Source organism: Mangifera indica, chromosome 3 (assembly GCF_011075055.1).
Source record: "Mangifera indica cultivar Alphonso chromosome 3, CATAS_Mindica_2.1, whole genome shotgun sequence".
NCBI lineage: Eukaryota > Viridiplantae > Streptophyta > Magnoliopsida > Sapindales > Anacardiaceae > Mangifera > Mangifera indica.
Window position 1 is genome coordinate 2,179,278 of NC_058139.1, and position 17,154 is coordinate 2,196,431.

Below are 17,154 nucleotides of genomic sequence, written 5' to 3' on the forward strand. Positions count from 1 at the left end.
TTGTCATTTAATTTAGAATTTAAACTAAACTAACCAAACATATAATGACTGATGATCATAAACCAACAGTCAAAACCATTGGAGCAAAATTAAAGATATATTCGAATCGAGTTAAATAAGGATCTTTTCTAAGTCAAATTCGGTTTGATTTAGACATACAAATAATAATATCATAAAGAAAAAAATTGATGAGAAAATGAATTATCGAAAATGAATTATAAAAAAGTGAACAAAAAATATCGCTAATGTAATGATATTGATAAAATATTTATTTCAAACTAAACTCAAATTCAACAAACTGATTCTTTTTTAATTTAAACAAGATTAATTCAAATTAAATATCAAACTGGATTATAAAACCCGTATGGGAATGTAGAAGGTACTAAAATGCACAAATATGGCAGATTGAAATACAATTTATTACAAAATCTTATCAGATTCATATTAAAAGGGGTGTCCATGACAAGAGAAGGTTGAAACCAAAGATGAAATTAGCCAAGTGATTACCCTGACCACTAATTACAAACCATCTTAATTAACTTAAAAATGAAAAAAAAAAAAAAAAAAAAATTACCAAAAATAAACACTTTCACCAAATTCCCAGGTATTATTGTCCTTCTTCTTGCTTCCGTCCTTCCCATACCAAAATACCCTTCTGTCTCTTCCCCCTTCTCTTTCTAGGTCTCCTATTTTCTACTCATTTAAAAATAAAAAAGAACCAACCTAGAATGGAATAATAGATACAGTTGTTATGATGAAAAATGATGTTTTTGGACCTCCCTGATCGAGTTTTTTTGTCTTTGTCTTTTCTCTTTTTCAGTTGTTAACAACACAACAACATTAATCTCTTTGAGTTTTGTTTCTTCTATCTAAATGCCAAAACTCATGATCCTCCACATGTAATCTCACCATAACTAACCTAAACCCTCTCGATCTCCCTAGCCATGTCCCGTGAATCCACCCCTGCTTCTCCGATCCCTTCTGAACAACAGCAGCAACAACAACAACAACAAGAACCAAACGACTTGACCCTCAATCCCCAAAACGACACCCACGATACCACCACTACAACTACAGCTGCCACAATTAACAGAAGCAACCGTCCCTCCCGCGCGTGCACTCTACGCACTGCTCAACGCCTCTATGCCGCGGCTCAGGTCCATGCAGTGATCGACCGGAAGCCCAAGAAGAAGGAGCAGCGAGAGAGGTTAGATGAGTCGCCGCAGCATCAGCAGCAATGCAGTGCTAATAGTAAAATAGTAACGCCGTTAGTGGGATCCCCTCCACCGTCTCAGTTGCCACGCTGGAGTCTCCGGGCCATGTGGGAGTTAGCCTCCATACTCAATTTCTTGCATGTTAGTGTTCTTGTTTTGTAAAGTTTGGATTTTTGTTTATGTTTTATTAAAATCAATGAAGTTTTGGGTTTTGGGTTTGTGTGTTGCAGGTTTTTAGACCTTTGTTGAATGTAACGGCTGAGTTTTCCGCGGAGGAGTTCGAGACCGCCTTGATTACTCCCAATGATACTTTGAGTGATATACATATACCAATTTTAAAGGTTGGTGTTTTTAACTTCGTTTTTCAAAGCTTAAAGTTTGTATCTTTAGTTATTGAGCTGAATAAGGCAATGCCATTTTCTTCTTTGTATTTGCATTGAGTTAGTATGAGTATTCACATGCAAGTTCTAGTGCTTTGATTGGGAAGTGACGGCAGAGTATTCTGTTGCTTACATTGATGCTTTACTATGATCTTAAGATGTAAGTATGCCATAGATTGAAGAGTGATAGTGAGGAACTTGATGGCATTAGGTTTCTTTGAGTAGACAATTAGCTGAAAATATAATGTCACTCTTGGAAAGTACCAGATGGATTCTTTCATCAGTTGGAATGTTAAGTTTGTAAATAGTAATTTTCTTTTAAATGAATATTAGAAAGGGTAATGCCTTTATATTTAACGTTGGGACTTAGTGTTTGGTGTTGGGATACGTGTGTCTGTTCTTTGGATTAATTAGTTGTTTTGGCATAGATAGCACTCCACTGTAATATGAAAGTAGCAAAATATGGTTGTTTGTAAAAGATTGTAGATTGCTTAATATTTGTTATATGAGTGTGTTATTTCAGGTTGCAAATATGTACAAACAAATTCCATGTTATTAGACTTTGCTTTCAATAGCATAATTTAATATGCTTTTGAATATTGAGACAAATTGTGCTGAAGGGGCAAATAAAAAAAGGGACTTAGATCATGAGCCCCATAATAAGAAGTTTGCATGTAATGTGGAGAGAGTTTGTGTGATCTCACTTGAAAGCATATTATTGTAAAAAATCACTCCAACTCAAAGCTTCCATTAAGATTGAAGTGTGCATATGTGAGTTGTCAAATAAATACAAATCATAATTTTGGCACAATTGTTCATTGTATTCATTTACTTACAAATATGTACAAACAAATTCCAAGTTGTTAGACTTTGCTTTCAATAGCACAAATTATTCATGCCTTTGAATATTGAGAGAAAAAAGAGAATAAAATGGAGTTAGATTTGGAGCTCCATAATAAGACGATTTACATGTAGTTTGGAGAAAGAGAGTTTGTGTGATCTCACCTGAAAGCATATTGCTGTAAAAAATCATTCAAACTCAAAAGCTTTCACGAAGATTGAAGCGAATGTGAGTTGTCAAATAAATACTAATCATTGTTATTGTATTCATTTACTTAATGATTGGACCAACCAACTGGTTTTTGTTAGAACTCATACTTAGGTAACCTGCATGAGAAGGGAAGTGGGCAATTATGAAATGGGGAAGTGGACAATTATGAAATGGAGAAGTGGGCAATTATGAAATATGTATGGTCAAGAATAAGAGTGGGAAACATAGGTAGCTATCGGCAAGTATAAGAGAGAGATTGTGGATCAAAGGAGGCAAGGAAAAATTGAGTTTTGTTTGGTTAACCTTTAGCTGGTTGAGAGAGAAAGTGTAACCTCTTGAAAGCTAGACAAATAAGGGAGAGTTATGGTCTCTCGAATAATCAGAAGTGCAGAGCATCAACCTCTGGAGTAGTTGGAATTATCCATTTGAGAATATAAAAAAATTGGGTTTTGTTTGGTTAACCTTTAGCTGGTTGAGGGAGAAAGTGTAACCTCTTGAAAGCTAGACAAATTAGGGAGAGTTATGGTCTCTCGAATAACCAAAAGTGGTTGGAATTATCCATTCGAGAATATATAAAATTCAATGGAGTGTTATTTTATTTTGGGTGTTGTTCTATTTTACCTCATGGAAATCAATTATGTTTTTGTGTTGGTTGTATGTTGGCTGTGTGAATTGGTTGGGGGTGATTTGAGCATGTTCCTAACAAATTGGTGTTAAAGCAACTACAATTTCTAAGGATGGGGAGAATCAATTAATTGAAGATGAGATTGGGAGTGGATATTTTTCCGATGATTAACAAAAGTAGAGGACTTTCCAATTTTCCCACCTTGAGGACAAGGTGGTTATCAAAGGGGCAGGTCATGTTAGAACTCATATATAGACAACCTATTGGAGAAGGGAAGTAGGCAATTATAAAATGGGGGAGTGGGTAGTTATGAAATATTTATAGGCAAGAATAAGAGTGGGAAACATGGGCAATTATGAAGGCAACTATGTGCAAGTATAAGAGAGGGATTACCAAAGGAATGAGGCAATGAAAAATTGAGTTTTGTTTGGGCAGTCTTCAGCTGATTGAGGAAGATAATTAGCTTCTCATAAGCCAATGGAAGTCTAAAGATTCTGGTCTCTCGAATGCTAGACAAATTAGGGAGAGATTTTGGCCTCATGAAAGCCATACCAGGGAATGGAAATTGTTGATTGTTCATTCACTGTCTTGTTAATGTTTTGAAAGGAATAACAACTCTCATCCATTGTAAAGTTGGTTGAATGAATGCAGATTCATTGTCTGTTCTCACTTATTCTACTGTTGATCTTTTCTTCAGAAAATTTGTTGCTTGATATTTGCTTGGTTCCTAACAGTTTCTGAGGCTTCTGTAAAACTGAAATTGTTTTGGTTGCTTCAAACACCTTAATTGTGGATATTTGGGTCTTAGAGTGTTGGCGTAATGATAATTGAGTTGAGTTGACTTTGAAATTGTCTGATATGTTGGCAGGCATTGTTGTATTAGTTTAACTCAAAATTAGCTGTTCTGGTATTTAGGCTATTACCTGGAAATGGTATGTCTATGAGATCTTAAAAGCATCATGTAGTCAGAGTCAATTGAATTGGAATAGTGTTTTCTTGGGTTGGGTAGTCTATTCTAGGAGCCAGCAATGTTGCACAATAACCGGGTCACAGTTCTGGTGATGAGCTGGTTCCATGGCTAGGTTATGAATTTCCTACTTGCTGTAAAATGTTAACATGTGATAAGTTAGCATTGAACAAGAAACTTAAAAATGAGTGCAACATATATGATTATGTGTTTCAATTTTTTTCCTTTGCAACAATAAAGGGTCCTCTCAAATAGATCTGGGAATTGATTCATGCGAAAAAGGTTCTTTCCACTGTAGATTTATTTTTGTGCAGAAGTCAACATAGCCAAAGAATTCTTATTGTTTTCTGAGGAAATTGCTTTTATGTACATTTCATGTATCTTCCTCTCTTCCTGGAGCTGCTATCTATCTATCTATCTATTTTTTGAAACCAGAACACCAATTTCTGATTCATTGCTCATGCAAGGTGGTGTTCTGTTTTTTATAAGAATTTTATTGAAGAGGAAATAACTAGCATTGTGGACTGTCCTTGAATCTATCACTACTTTTACAATCTGATCAATGGATTTAAAGATTCAAGGCTTCTTTGTTGGGATAGTATACATTGGATTAGCAATTCTTTCCACAAACGTAAGAGTACTTCTTTTGTGTTATTAGGGATGGTTAGATGGATTAGTCAGCCCGAGATTTCTTTACCAGTGTTACTTATCTTTTCACTAGTGGCCTAAATCTTCAAAAATAGTTCATTTTGCAGCAGAGATGTGGATGGTTTACTCTCTAAGATATCTTGGCCATTGGACTTTTATTTATTTATTTATTTTTTTGGCTATAGGCTTAAATATTCAAAATTGTTCATTTCACGGCATAGATTTGGGTTGTGTAATGCAATTCAACTTTTTTATGAGATACTATTAGAAATTTTACTGTTGCTTATTGGTTTAGTTTTTCTGTGTTATAGGCAATCCCTCCTATCACACGAATGGCCCTCACACGCGAAACTTGGGTCACTGTTTTGTGCAGAAAATTAAGAGACTGGTGGCATTGGGTAGCTAAATCATTATGCACCTTTCAATTGATGTTGGACTTCAATTTACCATACATAATTGTGCAATGCTTACATAAGCTTGGTATTTTGTTGCAGGTTGCAGAAGGGGAACTTCCTATTGTCGCTTCACATGGGTGAGTAGCTATTCATCTTTGGAATTCTCTAATATAGATGCTTTATGTATTGCTGATGTTCCATTTTTTTCTTATTTGTAGGCTGGAGATTGAAGCATATAAGACTCTTGATCCTGGAATTCGTGTGGTGATCTTGAAGGCACTGTGTGACATTCGTGTTGAGGTATTGCCATGATCAATAGTGGATGTTATTTTTTTTAAGGATTTCTACATATAACTGTAGAGGCACAGCTCAAATTTAATTTATTTTTTGGAATGCGATCCTGATTTGTTTGTTAGCTAATATAAGTTAAACTGCATAGTCCCTTAAATTTTCCTTAAATTTTTCTAATAATAACACTAGTTTGATTCCTGTGGTACAGTGGCTAGTATCCATGTATATCATCTTATTCCATACTTGTAATTATATTTAGCTTGATGTCCCTTTGTAATTTATCAGTCAAGTGCATGTTTGGCAAAATTATCATGTACCATGGTAATTTTTTCTGGGTATTTGAAGCATAATCTGCATAATGAGATAAGTGCTTATGGCTCATTGATCTAAGTCTATTGCATATCTATTCTTCATGCTTGCAAATCCAGTTAAGGTTCTTCTTCTTCATCTAAAATCTTTCTGTTGATCTAGGCTAGTAGTTATTTTCATGGCTGGTCTTTGTGTTATCCTAATTGATTTATTCTTCTGACATTTGTGGAAACAGTTTTAGCAAAATTGATGCAGTGGCCTACATCTTATCCTTCATGGAAATTATTTAATTTTTGAAGACAATAACCATGCTATCAGAAAAAAAATATATGTCCCTTATTATTATGCAATCATAAGTCAATTTTGGTTCAATTTTTTCCAACAAAAGCCCTTTTAGTTCAGTTTTTCCAACAAAAGCCCTAATGTATAGAGCTAGCTTAATCAATATCGCATATTTTCTTTTTGTGTTTTTATTCTCCTGTTTGTTTCTCATTTTGTGGGAGGAATTGATTTTTAGTGATATTTGCAGCAAGAAGATATCCGGAATTACATTGACAACTCAATTAAACATGGTGTTCAGCTTTCAGCATTTCGCAGGGAACGGATTGGGGGCGATTCATATGGAATTAATTATTGGTAATATATTTAAGCTTCTATGGATCATCAATTAGTTCTTATTAATTTTCTGTTATTAACTAGATAGCTCTCTAGTGATTACTATCAATTGTATTAAATTTTGGTTTTGAGTGTGCTGAGTATAGTCTTCATTGTTTTGCAGTAGTAATTATATAAGCTTTCTATTTGTTGGTGTAGGTATGAAGATGATCCGGTAATAGGCCATCGGTTGTACAGGGAAATAAGGAAGGTTGAGGTGAAGAAAGCAAAAACAAAGGGCTCCAATGTCCATCCAAATGCAACATACCAGTGGGAAACCATTGCTACTAATTTGGAAGAATTTCAAGATGTTTCTGTAAGTCTCTAGGATTGTCTGTCCATATATATGCCTGCTCTTCCAGATTTCATGAGTTGTGTTGAATTGCTAAATTATTTTCACTCTTTCATTTTTTATTTCTTACCATAATTTAGTTTATGAAAGGAGTTTAATAATTCCAAATATTATTGTCAAAAAGCACCTATAGTGATTCTCTATATTGAACTTTGTATGTCTGCGTTTGTCAAATTTTAAGTTAATCCTCCTATTTGATCGTCCAATAGGAGAATCTCCTAATTTTTTTAAAGATATTTGAAACACAAGAACATTGTATTCCTATCATTTGAACTTTGCGAACGCTATCCATCAACCTTAAGAGAAAAAACAACGATGTGTACTGGAGAACTTTTTTCTTATATCAACTGTTTATTTTATTTTTTATAGCTGTTTAAAATGGTGCCTAATCATCTAATCTTTTGATTTAGTGATGAGATACATTGTGATTCGCAATTTTTTATTGTTTTTTAAAGTTAAGAAACAGTAAAAAGGTATATTAATAGATAATGGAAAATACAAAATATCCAGGACCTAGAATTTTCATCCCTGAACACTGTACCACCTCAAAAGATACTATACAAAGGTACAGGCCCAAATAACTGACTATTTGAAAGCCCGTTCCCAGTTTAAATTTTGTGAAGAAAAATAGCTTTCTTGAAACTTCCTTGGCAACTGAAGTCCAAAGAAAACCAAAAAAGCAGAAGTTTTACTTTTGTATATGTGTGAGTTCATTGAAGTACTTCTTGGGTTCTACCTTTCTGCTGCAGGAAAAGCTTTTTTCAAGTAAAAATCGAACTGAGGTTTCTCTTGGGAAGAAGTTAAAGAATGACATGCTTCCAGAAATTGAGAAGGAGCATAAGGTACTTAAAACTGCTTGTTGATCTATATCTGATTGCATTTTTTTTTTGGATAATTTCGCTGAAAGAACTATTTTAATCTATTGCTCAAATTTAGTATCTCTCAATCTAATGAGGATTTCTGCTTTATTAAATATTGTTATATTATAGATTTCTGCTGTTATACTTTGTGCAGAGAAAAGAGAAATTAGTAAAAAAGCAACACCGACAAGCTCTGCTTCTTGATAATTTCGTTAATGTGGATGGGCTTGGTCCTGGACGCTCACTTCGTGACAGAAAACCAGTCACTTACACCTTTGGTAAGAGCAACAGACTGCCTCTTTGTTTATTATACTATTTTTTTGTTCTGCTTACAAATCCAAGTGCCCCCAAGTTCTTGGCAGCTACAATTTCTTGTATAGGTAAGTTTCAGCACATTTTGAAAATGAAACACTTGCAAAAGAATAGTGATACAGACTAAACTTTTTTTTTTTTCCTGTCACTCACTGAGTAGATGCAACCTAAACCTTGTTTGTGACTGTTTATATGGGTTTTTAACTATTGGGAACTTGGGTCGTTTGAGAGGGTCCCTTCTTGGATCTGATTGTTCATTAGCAATTTAGTGAACTGTCATTGTTAGGATTTTCATTCCATTTACTGGATTCCTCATTTTTCTGTTTTTGGGGATCCTGGATCAAAGTGATCAATGCAATGAACAGTCGGTGTAACTGTGCCAACTATCCAGTGTGCGGTCATTTCTCGTAGCTAGCATATTCTTGTCCAACTGTTGGTTTATTAGGATCATAAAACCTGGATTATGTTCTAGCCCTTTTAGGTGCTGTGGTGCTAACTTACCATATTTCTAGCCACCGTCCCTATAAAACCTTTTCAGGTCTCCTCTGGTGATATACTCAACCCAAGTCAGTTATGCATTAATTTAACCAAATGGAGTTTATAAATCAGTTTTTTTATTCTTCCCCATCCTTGAGCAGATTTCTTTCTTTTACAATCCTTGGGGGATTAGTTGTCTCTGTGCAGAGTTTCATAATGATGTGGAAATATCATGTCATAAAATTCTAAGAATTTTATGTGTAGGATAATTTTTTTAAATAAAAAAAGTTCTCCAAATGATATATATGTTTTAAATGAGTGTAGCATGGATCTTTGTTATAAAAAAAGAAAACAATCAGCAGATTTTGGGCAGTGGGAACATCAGATGACCCACTCATAGTGGGAAATTTTTTTGCTATGTTATTATTGATTTCATATGATAATTAATGTATTGAATCTGACACTTCAAATTGTCTTGTAGATGATTATGACCGGTCAATTAGCGAGGCCATCAAGATAACCAAGTATGCAAGTTGTCTTTGGATGCACTTCTTAGTCCCAGGAAACTTACATTTATCTTTGTAAAGTATGATGTTGATATATTTTCTCATTCTTATGCGGTGGTTTCAGGCGGAAACCCCCATCCCCAGAGCCCTTCCAAAGAAGAGAACCTGGTTCCAAACCTGAAGCTTCCACAAATGGTAAATGGGGTGATCCTTTACATGTCTCTGAACATGTCACTTTTAATGCGCTGTCCCCTAATTCACCCAATTATGATGAGAATGACGAAGATCATAAAACTGAAGAATTAGACCGAAGGTATGGTAAATTTTTGTATGTTTGTTGCCTAAATAAATTTATAATAAATTAACCTAACATGAATGATATGTAGCAATCGGCGAAGACAGAGGCCTCAACGATATTCAGTGAAAGACTTCGTTGAAGCGGTTTCAGATAATGAGGCAGATTTTGACAGTGATGACGATATAGTTGGAGAAGTTGTATATGATGAGGAGTATCTGAAGAAACGGAAACAAAGGAGAAGACCGTCCAGCAGCTCTGAAGGGGATGAGGAGTACCATTGGGATGAAGATAATGCTGAAGATGATGAGGAAGAAGATTCCTTGAGTATCAGTGAGGACAGTGATGAGCCTCCAAAATTTAAGAAATTGCCAGGTCGTACTCGAAGGGAAACTAAATTAAGGTCAGTAGGCGAGCTCCAGTCAGGTCTAAGACGAAGTAAAAGGGCTACTAGAAACCGCATCAATTACAGGCAGTATGAACTGTCAGAATCAGAAACAGAGTCAGCAAAACCTGATAAATTAAATGCGTCAGAAGAACACTCAAATGGGAGTGAAAATGCAGATTATTCAACAGAGAGTCAAGAATCTGATGGCCATGAAGATGAGCAGGAAGTAAAACTTGATCAACCTGTTGAAGGTTATACTGAGACAGTTGAGAAAGAGCCAAGCCAACCACCACCTGAGAAACCAAATAGCCCAGGGCAAGGTGAAGTTGAGGGTGGTGTAAAAAAGAGACGGTTCCTTGACCTAAATGAGCTTGCTCCTGTTTCTGGTTTTGATGATGGTCCAAACTCAATAAAAGATGATGATACAGATGATTTTTAAAGTTTCCCTCTCTGCTGAGAAGCAAGAGGTATAGTTTTATCTCAGGGAAGCTTAGTGTACGATAGAACTATAAATTTTGCTGAGTCATGGTGGTCGTTATGGTCAGAGCCCTTCCATGGCCTAATTTAAGCTACTAGTGTGCCGCAATCCTATTCTGGATTTGCTGGGGGAAGCAACATGATGCTGAGAGTTATGTAGATTAGGTAGTCATTTTTTAGTATGTCTACATTCAAAGAAACCTACGAAAGGTGGATGGAAATCCATTCAGAGTTCGTTAGCTTATCCAATTACTGTACAATAACCTTTAACTGATACTGTAGCTGAAAAATTTGGCTTATAGATGTTGAAGCAATGTAGTCGATGCCATGATCATGAGGTGATCTTCTTGAGCATTCGGGTTGGTTGGGTCTGTTGTTAAAAGAAAAATTCAGAATTTGCCTGCCTTCTTGTAATGGAACCATCCTCTCTCAAATGGTAATGGTAACTATTTTTTTTTTTTTTCTCTCATACCTTTTTATAATTTTTTCCATTTATGCATATGCCCTTGGATTTGTCATGTCTGGTCTCATGTTATGTTATGCTTATCTTCACGCGGTAAACGGGCCTTACAATTTAGTGAATTGTTATTTCTATATGAGAACTCCATAAACAAGACAGTTTCTCAAGAATATTTTGTAGAAAAATTATTCCTAAAAGATCATTATGTTTCTGCTTCATGATATATGCTCGGTTTCTTTGTCAACTTTGAACCCATCAGCATTTTCTTTGATCGGCTCCTCTTTTGATTCCTCAGCTTTCTTCTAAGCTTCTTCCGTACCTTCCTCCAAAGCTTGGATCAAGCTTGAAAGACATTTCTCTACATTATCTGAAGGAGACTTTGGCATGAGATTCTCAGCAACATCAGCTGGTGTGATCTTGGTCTCATTCATCAACCTTTCAATTGTATCAAACATGGGATGAGTTTCCACTCTCAGATAGTTCTTTGCAAGCACTTTGAATCCCTCGAAACTGCAGTAAGAAAGCTCTATATGTTTATCCATCCTTCCTCTTCTAATCAAAGCCGGATCAAGCCTCTCCATATAGTTTGTAGTAAACACAATCAACCTTTCTCCTCCACAAGCAGACCAGAGCCCATCAATGAAGTTCAGCAGCCCTGAGAGTGTGACTCTGCTATTGGTCTCTTCCCTCTGTTCTCTCCGATAAGCCTCCTTATCGATCTTTTCTTTATCATCTTCTGATGATTTCTCAGCTTTCTTCTTCCTTTGACCTGTTAGATCAAGTGAACAATCTATATCTTCAATTACAATGATTGACTTACTGGTTGTCTCAATCAAAAGCTTCCTCAGCTCTGTATTGTCCTTGACTGCTGTGAGCTCAAGGTCGTATACATCGTAATTCAACAAATTCGCCATTGCAGCAATCATAGTAGATTTTCCGGTCCCTGGAGGACCATAAAGAAGATACCCTCTTTTCCAAGCCTTCCCAATCCTATCATAAAAATCTTTACTTTTGCTGAAAGTCACAAGATCTTCAACAATCTCCAGCTTCTTCTCTGGCTCCAAGGCCATTGTCTCAAAGGTTGCAGGATGCTCAAACACAATGTGACTCCACATTGTTTGCTTGTAAGTCGGCCATTTGTAACCAGGACTATTTGTATAAAGCTTCCTCTGCCTGTTTCTCGCCCTGATTTCCTTCCCTTCTCTCACAACATGCTCCAAGTAAGTCTCAGTTATCATCTCCCTATACCGCCTATGAAATGTGAGCCCGTAGTATCTCTTCTCCTGCTCCGGATAATATGGCATGCTCCTTGATGGTGACACAACTTTGCTCAAAACCCACCAGACTTTCGCCCCACGAAACTCATCAGTTACTCTTTCATACTCATCCATGCTAAGCACCAAGTTGCTGCTATCTTTTCCCATCTCGGCCTTGAGCCTTTTAGCACTTTTGGATGAGTTGACACTAAGGTAAGCCTCAACAGCTGCATAAGCCTCACTGCGCTTGAGGCGATCACCGGTGAACTCGTGGATTGAAATCTTGATGTAGGGATAAAAGAACCCCATGATGCTGTGTGTGCACTTCTCAAAGTAACGTCGAACCTCGTACGGGCAGTATTGCCTAATAATTGCCCAAACAAACATGAAACTCGCAATTGTTGAGCCCATTGTTGCCCACATCTCCATCATTGTTGGTGGCAGCATCCTGGATTTTGCTTTACTTTGTTCTTGTACAAGGTAAAAGACCCTCTTGATTCCTCTTATGATAAAATTCTTTTTTCTTAGAAAATTGATATAATTTGTGATCTTCTTCTTCTTCTCTGCGGGCTTACTGATAGGCTTGTAATGACAAAGCAAGCCACTTACTAATAAAGTGAGCAAAGAGAAACCCAAAGTAGGTAGAGAATGACAAATGAGCCATGTCTATCAACAACCAAATAATAAAATTTTCTTCTGGTTCATTAGATATGAAATTCAATTAGTGGGTCTACGTGGACAGTGATCCAACAAGGCCACACATTGAAACTTCATGAGCATTGAAAAGTAAAGTGGAACATGAAAAGTTCCTCAGATAGATCCTAATTCAAATTAGACTGCCCCAGAAGGCTACAAAACTGGAAGAGGAGAGCATTATCAAAAGTCGTTTCAGGGTTAACCCAGAAACTAGTTTGTGAGTCACCATCAGGAGCTGAATTGGTATACAGTAACTAGTGTCAGAAACATCGTGGCCACTGAACAGAAGCAAATGAGCAATAATTTATGGGACCGCTTCAGCAGTTTGTTTTTTGAGGTCATTTTCTATCATAAACAGAAGACAAAAGTCTGAGTCATTTCACTCCCTAAGTGAAAATTTTATTTCATTTATATTGTTTTTTCATGATTAAACCTAACACATCAAATAAGTAAAAACTCCAAAATCACTGCAGCAAAATTTAATCTTGATATATTTTATGTGAGTTTTGATTACTCTTATACTTAAACACTCTCGGTCTCGTGGCTTAGTCCCATGGCTGGCTATGGCCTTAAATTTTTTTACACCAAATACATGTCCGTTATTGCTCTTTTAGAAGGTTACTCTCTCACTTTTTTGGACTCGTCCCTGGCCATTCTTTCCCTGTTGTTCTTATATGGCATTACCAATACCAATAATCATGAACCGCACAAAATACCCCACGTGACATTTCATAATATTACATTACTTAAACTTTATATATATTATATTAAATATCTGATAGTGATAAAGCCACCTTTGTACTGTGTAATTTAGAATTCTCTTATGTGTAGCCTTTTGCTTTTTGAAAATAAAAAATAGACCATAGTCTTTTTGTCCATTATTTTATTGTCGCAAACAACCCAAATGGATTGCGCACTCACCATCTTTTTGTTTATGGGCCATCAGCCATGCACCTGGAAATTGTTGATTCCTCAAAAGGAAAGATTACAAAAAATGCAGCACAAGCGAATGTAGGCATGGTTTGCTTGTGGATTTGAGCTTCAATGGCATCAACTGACACATATAGGACTTCGATCTCATGGACAAGAATTGGAAGCATGTACTGAAGAAGAAACTGGAAAATAGTAGTCTAGAGGTGTGAAACTTCTTACAGGCAGCAGACAGAAATATGGAAGTAGAGCTTTTAACAACCATTGTCACTTGGAGCTATAAAGCTATTGCTACTAAACTGATGTTTCTAGTAAAGACCACTGACACGGCGGGTATTTATATGACAATTTTAACTAACATAGAGGTGCAAGGACTTGAATTTTTCATCTCAAATGAAGAAAGGCATCAAGCTTTATGGAGGCTATAAGGAAATATAGCCATCGCCTTTAAGCAATTTCAGTACAGCAGACTCTTGATATCTTCCTCATTGGCAAACCAATCCGGTATTATTCGTGACAAATGAGGATAAAGATCCTTGTAGGAATTTTTTATTGTACCTTCAGCCACTCTAGTAACAACAGAAATATCTGCAACCAAAGCAGCATGAATATTATCTAAGTGAACATAAAAGCAAAAGAATTCATTGGTTTTTCACCTTTGAGAAGCTTTGGGTCATTTGTCAGTTGAGTGATGACGTATATAACAGCAGCTGCTAGTGAGATTGGGCTCCTCCTGTGGAAGGAATTGATAAGTTTCATTTATTCAAAGTAAAAGGAGACCATTTGCACTAAATTGATGATTAGCATTAAACATCAAAGTACTAAACCCTAAACATCAAAGTATTAAACATCATTTATTCTTGGTATTTTCCACAAAAATTCAGCAAAAAGTTCCAACAAAACTGAACACTCAGATGCCTGCAGATACGTTTTGGCTGGTAAGATTTCAAGCTACTAATGTTAAGTCAAATATTTAGCCACAAAAATCCTTAATCTATTCAAATTATCTGATGTTATCCTCTATTATAGAATAGAAAATTCTCAATTACACTAATGAAACGCTTATAGCAAAGTGAAAAAAATATATGAAAACACAATAAACCTGATGTCAAGCTCTTCAGATTTCTGCAAGGCTTCCTGAGCAGCCTTAACAGCTTGATTGTTCATTCCAAGATTGGAACCAAAACGTTTCTACAAATTGGAGATACAAATTATATAATTAGTTAATTAAACAAATTCATGACAAGGAAACACTGGGAGCAGAAAATTATGAGAACAGAAGCAAAATCATAGACAAAAGGGGGAAAAAAAAAATTAAATTATCCGGAACGAACTAACCACATAGTCTGAAGCATGTATGGTTCCCATTTCAATAGATTGGCCCAACTCTGCTTCCAGATGTTTCACAATGAACTCTTTTGCCCGTCCCAATTCTTTTTTCGTTGTCCCATTGGCAACAGAACAAAATTCTAGTTGAAATCCATATGGTTAGAACAGGAACCCCCATACGAAAAATATCAACAATTACTTTGAAATACAACATGCGTTTTACCTTTCACAGTCCGGGGCTTGTTTTCTTGTCTACAAGCTATGTACAGGCAAGCTGCCACTATTGCTTCTAGATTCCGTCCCTTAAGAGGTTTCTGATCTTCTACCTTCTTATAGATTTCATTAGCTCGATCCTTGCAGTCAAAATAACAACCGTAAGCAGATGAGCACTCTAAACCTGAAGGCCCTTCAAGATAAAACCGAAGTACTTAAAAGTAAAATCCAGCAAAGTAATTTTCCAGAAAAGCACATATATGCGAACATAAAAGACTCATACAGAAGTTGAAATACTAAATTATAATATACAAAAGGAAACTAAGGCACAGATAACTTTAAAGAGGTTATACGCTTTTCAACTTTACAGTACAAATGAACTGGTAACTAATGATGAAGCATTACATCTGCAATGTGCAACATTGTGCTTGATGACCACCACACTACCTGCAGGTTAACATTTCACCTCAAAATCATGATTGATTCAGCTATGGAGACCATTTATGTTCCCCTAAGTTCTCCTAAGCATACATTAAACATAAGCAACCAAAATAACTATTCACCAAATGCTGTTCACATTTAATGTGACTCAAAAGAACTCTTATATGAGCTACATTATATAAAATTCAAATGTGGATCTTTATACAAAAAAATCTTTGAACTTTATCAAGACATATCCATCTTGTTCTAAACCTGACCTGTACCTAATAAAGCATCTCCAAAGTGTTTCTCACAACAGTAATCAAGGTAGGCAATCCATAAAGGAAACCCCTTTAGACTTGGTCAGCATCTTCAATCTTTATCAAAACTATCCATAAAACTTCTCTCAAAAGTTAATCAATTGAACACTTAATTCACGTCAACAGTCATTCCTGTCAACCATTAGTTTGAGGCATGAAAAAAATTAAAACTTACAAGCCAGGAAAATCAATTTCCAAGGAGTATATATCAATAGTAAATAAGCAAATACAACCACACATTGTATGCATTGAAGAACATATAATCTAAATGAGTCAATTTAATAAACAACTAAATACCTTTATGGTTGTAACTAGCCCCAACCTGAAACATCAATCAAAAACGTTGGTGATCTTTGACACCATTTAAACAAAAAAAGCAAGTCTTTTGATTCTTCAAATTGGAAAATGTTATAAAAGATTAAATACAACAATTATACCTATCAGACATGTCAGAGATAGACTTAAATGCCTGAATAAGATTTCTATCAGGATTAGTAGAACCACGGGTCTGCCATTTTCCCGACAAAAGCTGGGTGGAGCCGGCGGTTGGTTTGGCAATAACAGTAGAAAGCCCGCCGTCAGTCAAGAGAGGGTTGAGGGGTCCACCAACACGAACAGGGTCGTGGCCAGAGGAGTCGTTGGCAAAGGAGCGCCACTCAGAGGTTTCATCGACGGAGTAAGCCTCCAAGACCAGACCGCACTCCGAACAAATGGTGTCCCCAGCTGAGTGGTCGAACACTATCTCCGTCAGTCTGTTGCAATCTCGACAAAACGAGTCTGCCATCATAGTAACTCCACTACAACTCCTTGTCTTTTTCACTCTCTACAGTCACCACCACCACCAATCAGATCAGTCTGCTGAGCGTTTTGTCTCTGTTTATTTCTTACGGGGGCCCTCAGTATCAGGTTTGGTGGGGTCTGTGCCAGCTCATTCTTACTATTTATTTAATTCTATTTTTAGAATGTCAGTAAAAATTATTAATTAAGAGTCTAATTTGGGAGAATCTGCAGGTTTTGATTTCAAAAAGCTAGCGTACGGTTAATAGTACCCTACCACAAAAAAATATTGTTGATTTGACAAATATATAGTAAGATATATATAATATATATTATAAATTGATTAATTTAAAAAAAAAATATGATGTAATAAAATTATATTTAATAAATTTTAGAATTTGAAAAAATATGTGATATATTTTGTAATAATAATGTAATTATTTGATTTTTTATTATTTTAAAAAAAATTATACACTATTATAAATTATACAAGATTTAAAAAATTAAATTTTTAGTATATGATTTAACTATCATACAATAAGTATGATTAAG

General features: G+C 35.7%; 2 protein-coding genes and 1 pseudogene across 4 annotated transcripts; 1 reads left to right on the top strand and 2 right to left on the bottom strand.

Annotated features, from left to right (window-relative positions):
* The first annotated feature begins 569 nt into the window (after positions 1-569).
* LOC123211423 (DDT domain-containing protein DDR4-like) lies at positions 570-10,667 on the top strand. The gene is made up of 12 exons (XM_044630144.1): positions 570-1,355; positions 1,445-1,555; positions 5,197-5,283; positions 5,380-5,417; positions 5,499-5,580; positions 6,410-6,516; positions 6,694-6,850; positions 7,636-7,728; positions 7,901-8,024; positions 9,017-9,059; positions 9,166-9,354; positions 9,428-10,667. Exons 1-12 carry the CDS (start codon positions 945-947, stop codon positions 10,161-10,163), a joined length of 2,178 nt encoding a protein of 725 aa, XP_044486079.1. The 5' UTR covers positions 570-944; the 3' UTR covers positions 10,164-10,667.
* Positions 10,668-10,764: 97 nt separating this feature from the next.
* On the bottom strand, positions 10,765-12,839 carry LOC123211424 (annotated as a pseudogene).
* Positions 12,840-13,690: 851 nt separating this feature from the next.
* On the bottom strand, positions 13,691-16,734 carry LOC123210758 (transcription initiation factor IIB-like). Of its 3 annotated transcripts, none has more exons than XM_044629229.1 (8): positions 16,263-16,734; positions 16,123-16,147; positions 15,491-15,532; positions 15,096-15,225; positions 14,885-15,012; positions 14,646-14,734; positions 14,200-14,276; positions 13,691-14,131 (listed from the first exon to the last, which is right to left on the bottom strand). In XM_044629229.1, exons 1-8 carry the CDS (start codon positions 16,610-16,612, stop codon positions 14,001-14,003), a joined length of 972 nt encoding a protein of 323 aa, XP_044485164.1. In that variant the 5' UTR covers positions 16,613-16,734; the 3' UTR covers positions 13,691-14,000. The 3 variants fall into 3 exon arrangements, with proteins under 3 accessions (XP_044485164.1, XP_044485163.1, XP_044485165.1); XM_044629228.1 differs by having other exon boundaries at positions 14,882-15,012; positions 16,263-16,728; XM_044629230.1 differs by lacking the exon at positions 15,491-15,532 and having other exon boundaries at positions 14,882-15,012; positions 16,263-16,723.
* Positions 16,735-17,154: the final 420 nt, after the last annotated feature.

Bases quoted from the DNA above. Each gene is read 5' to 3' on its own strand.
- LOC123211423 (XM_044630144.1), top strand. From the start codon at position 945: ATGTCCCGTGAATCCACCCCTGCTTCTCCGATCCCTTCTGAACAACAG. The intron at 5,581-6,409 runs GTATTGCCATGA...TGATATTTGCAG, and splicing joins TGTGTGACATTCGTGTTGAG to CAAGAAGATATCCGGAATTA. The intron at 6,851-7,635 runs GTAAGTCTCTAG...TTTCTGCTGCAG, and splicing joins AAGAATTTCAAGATGTTTCT to GAAAAGCTTTTTTCAAGTAA.
- LOC123210758 (XM_044629228.1), bottom strand. From the start codon at position 16,612: ATGATGGCAGACTCGTTTTGTCGAGATTGCAACAGACTGACGGAGATA. The intron at 15,013-15,095 runs GTAAAACGCATG...GATTTCAACTAG, and splicing joins CAAGCCCCGGACTGTGAAAG to AATTTTGTTCTGTTGCCAAT. The intron at 14,277-14,645 runs GTTTATTGTGTT...TTCCTTCCACAG, and splicing joins TCTGAAGAGCTTGACATCAG to GAGGAGCCCAATCTCACTAG.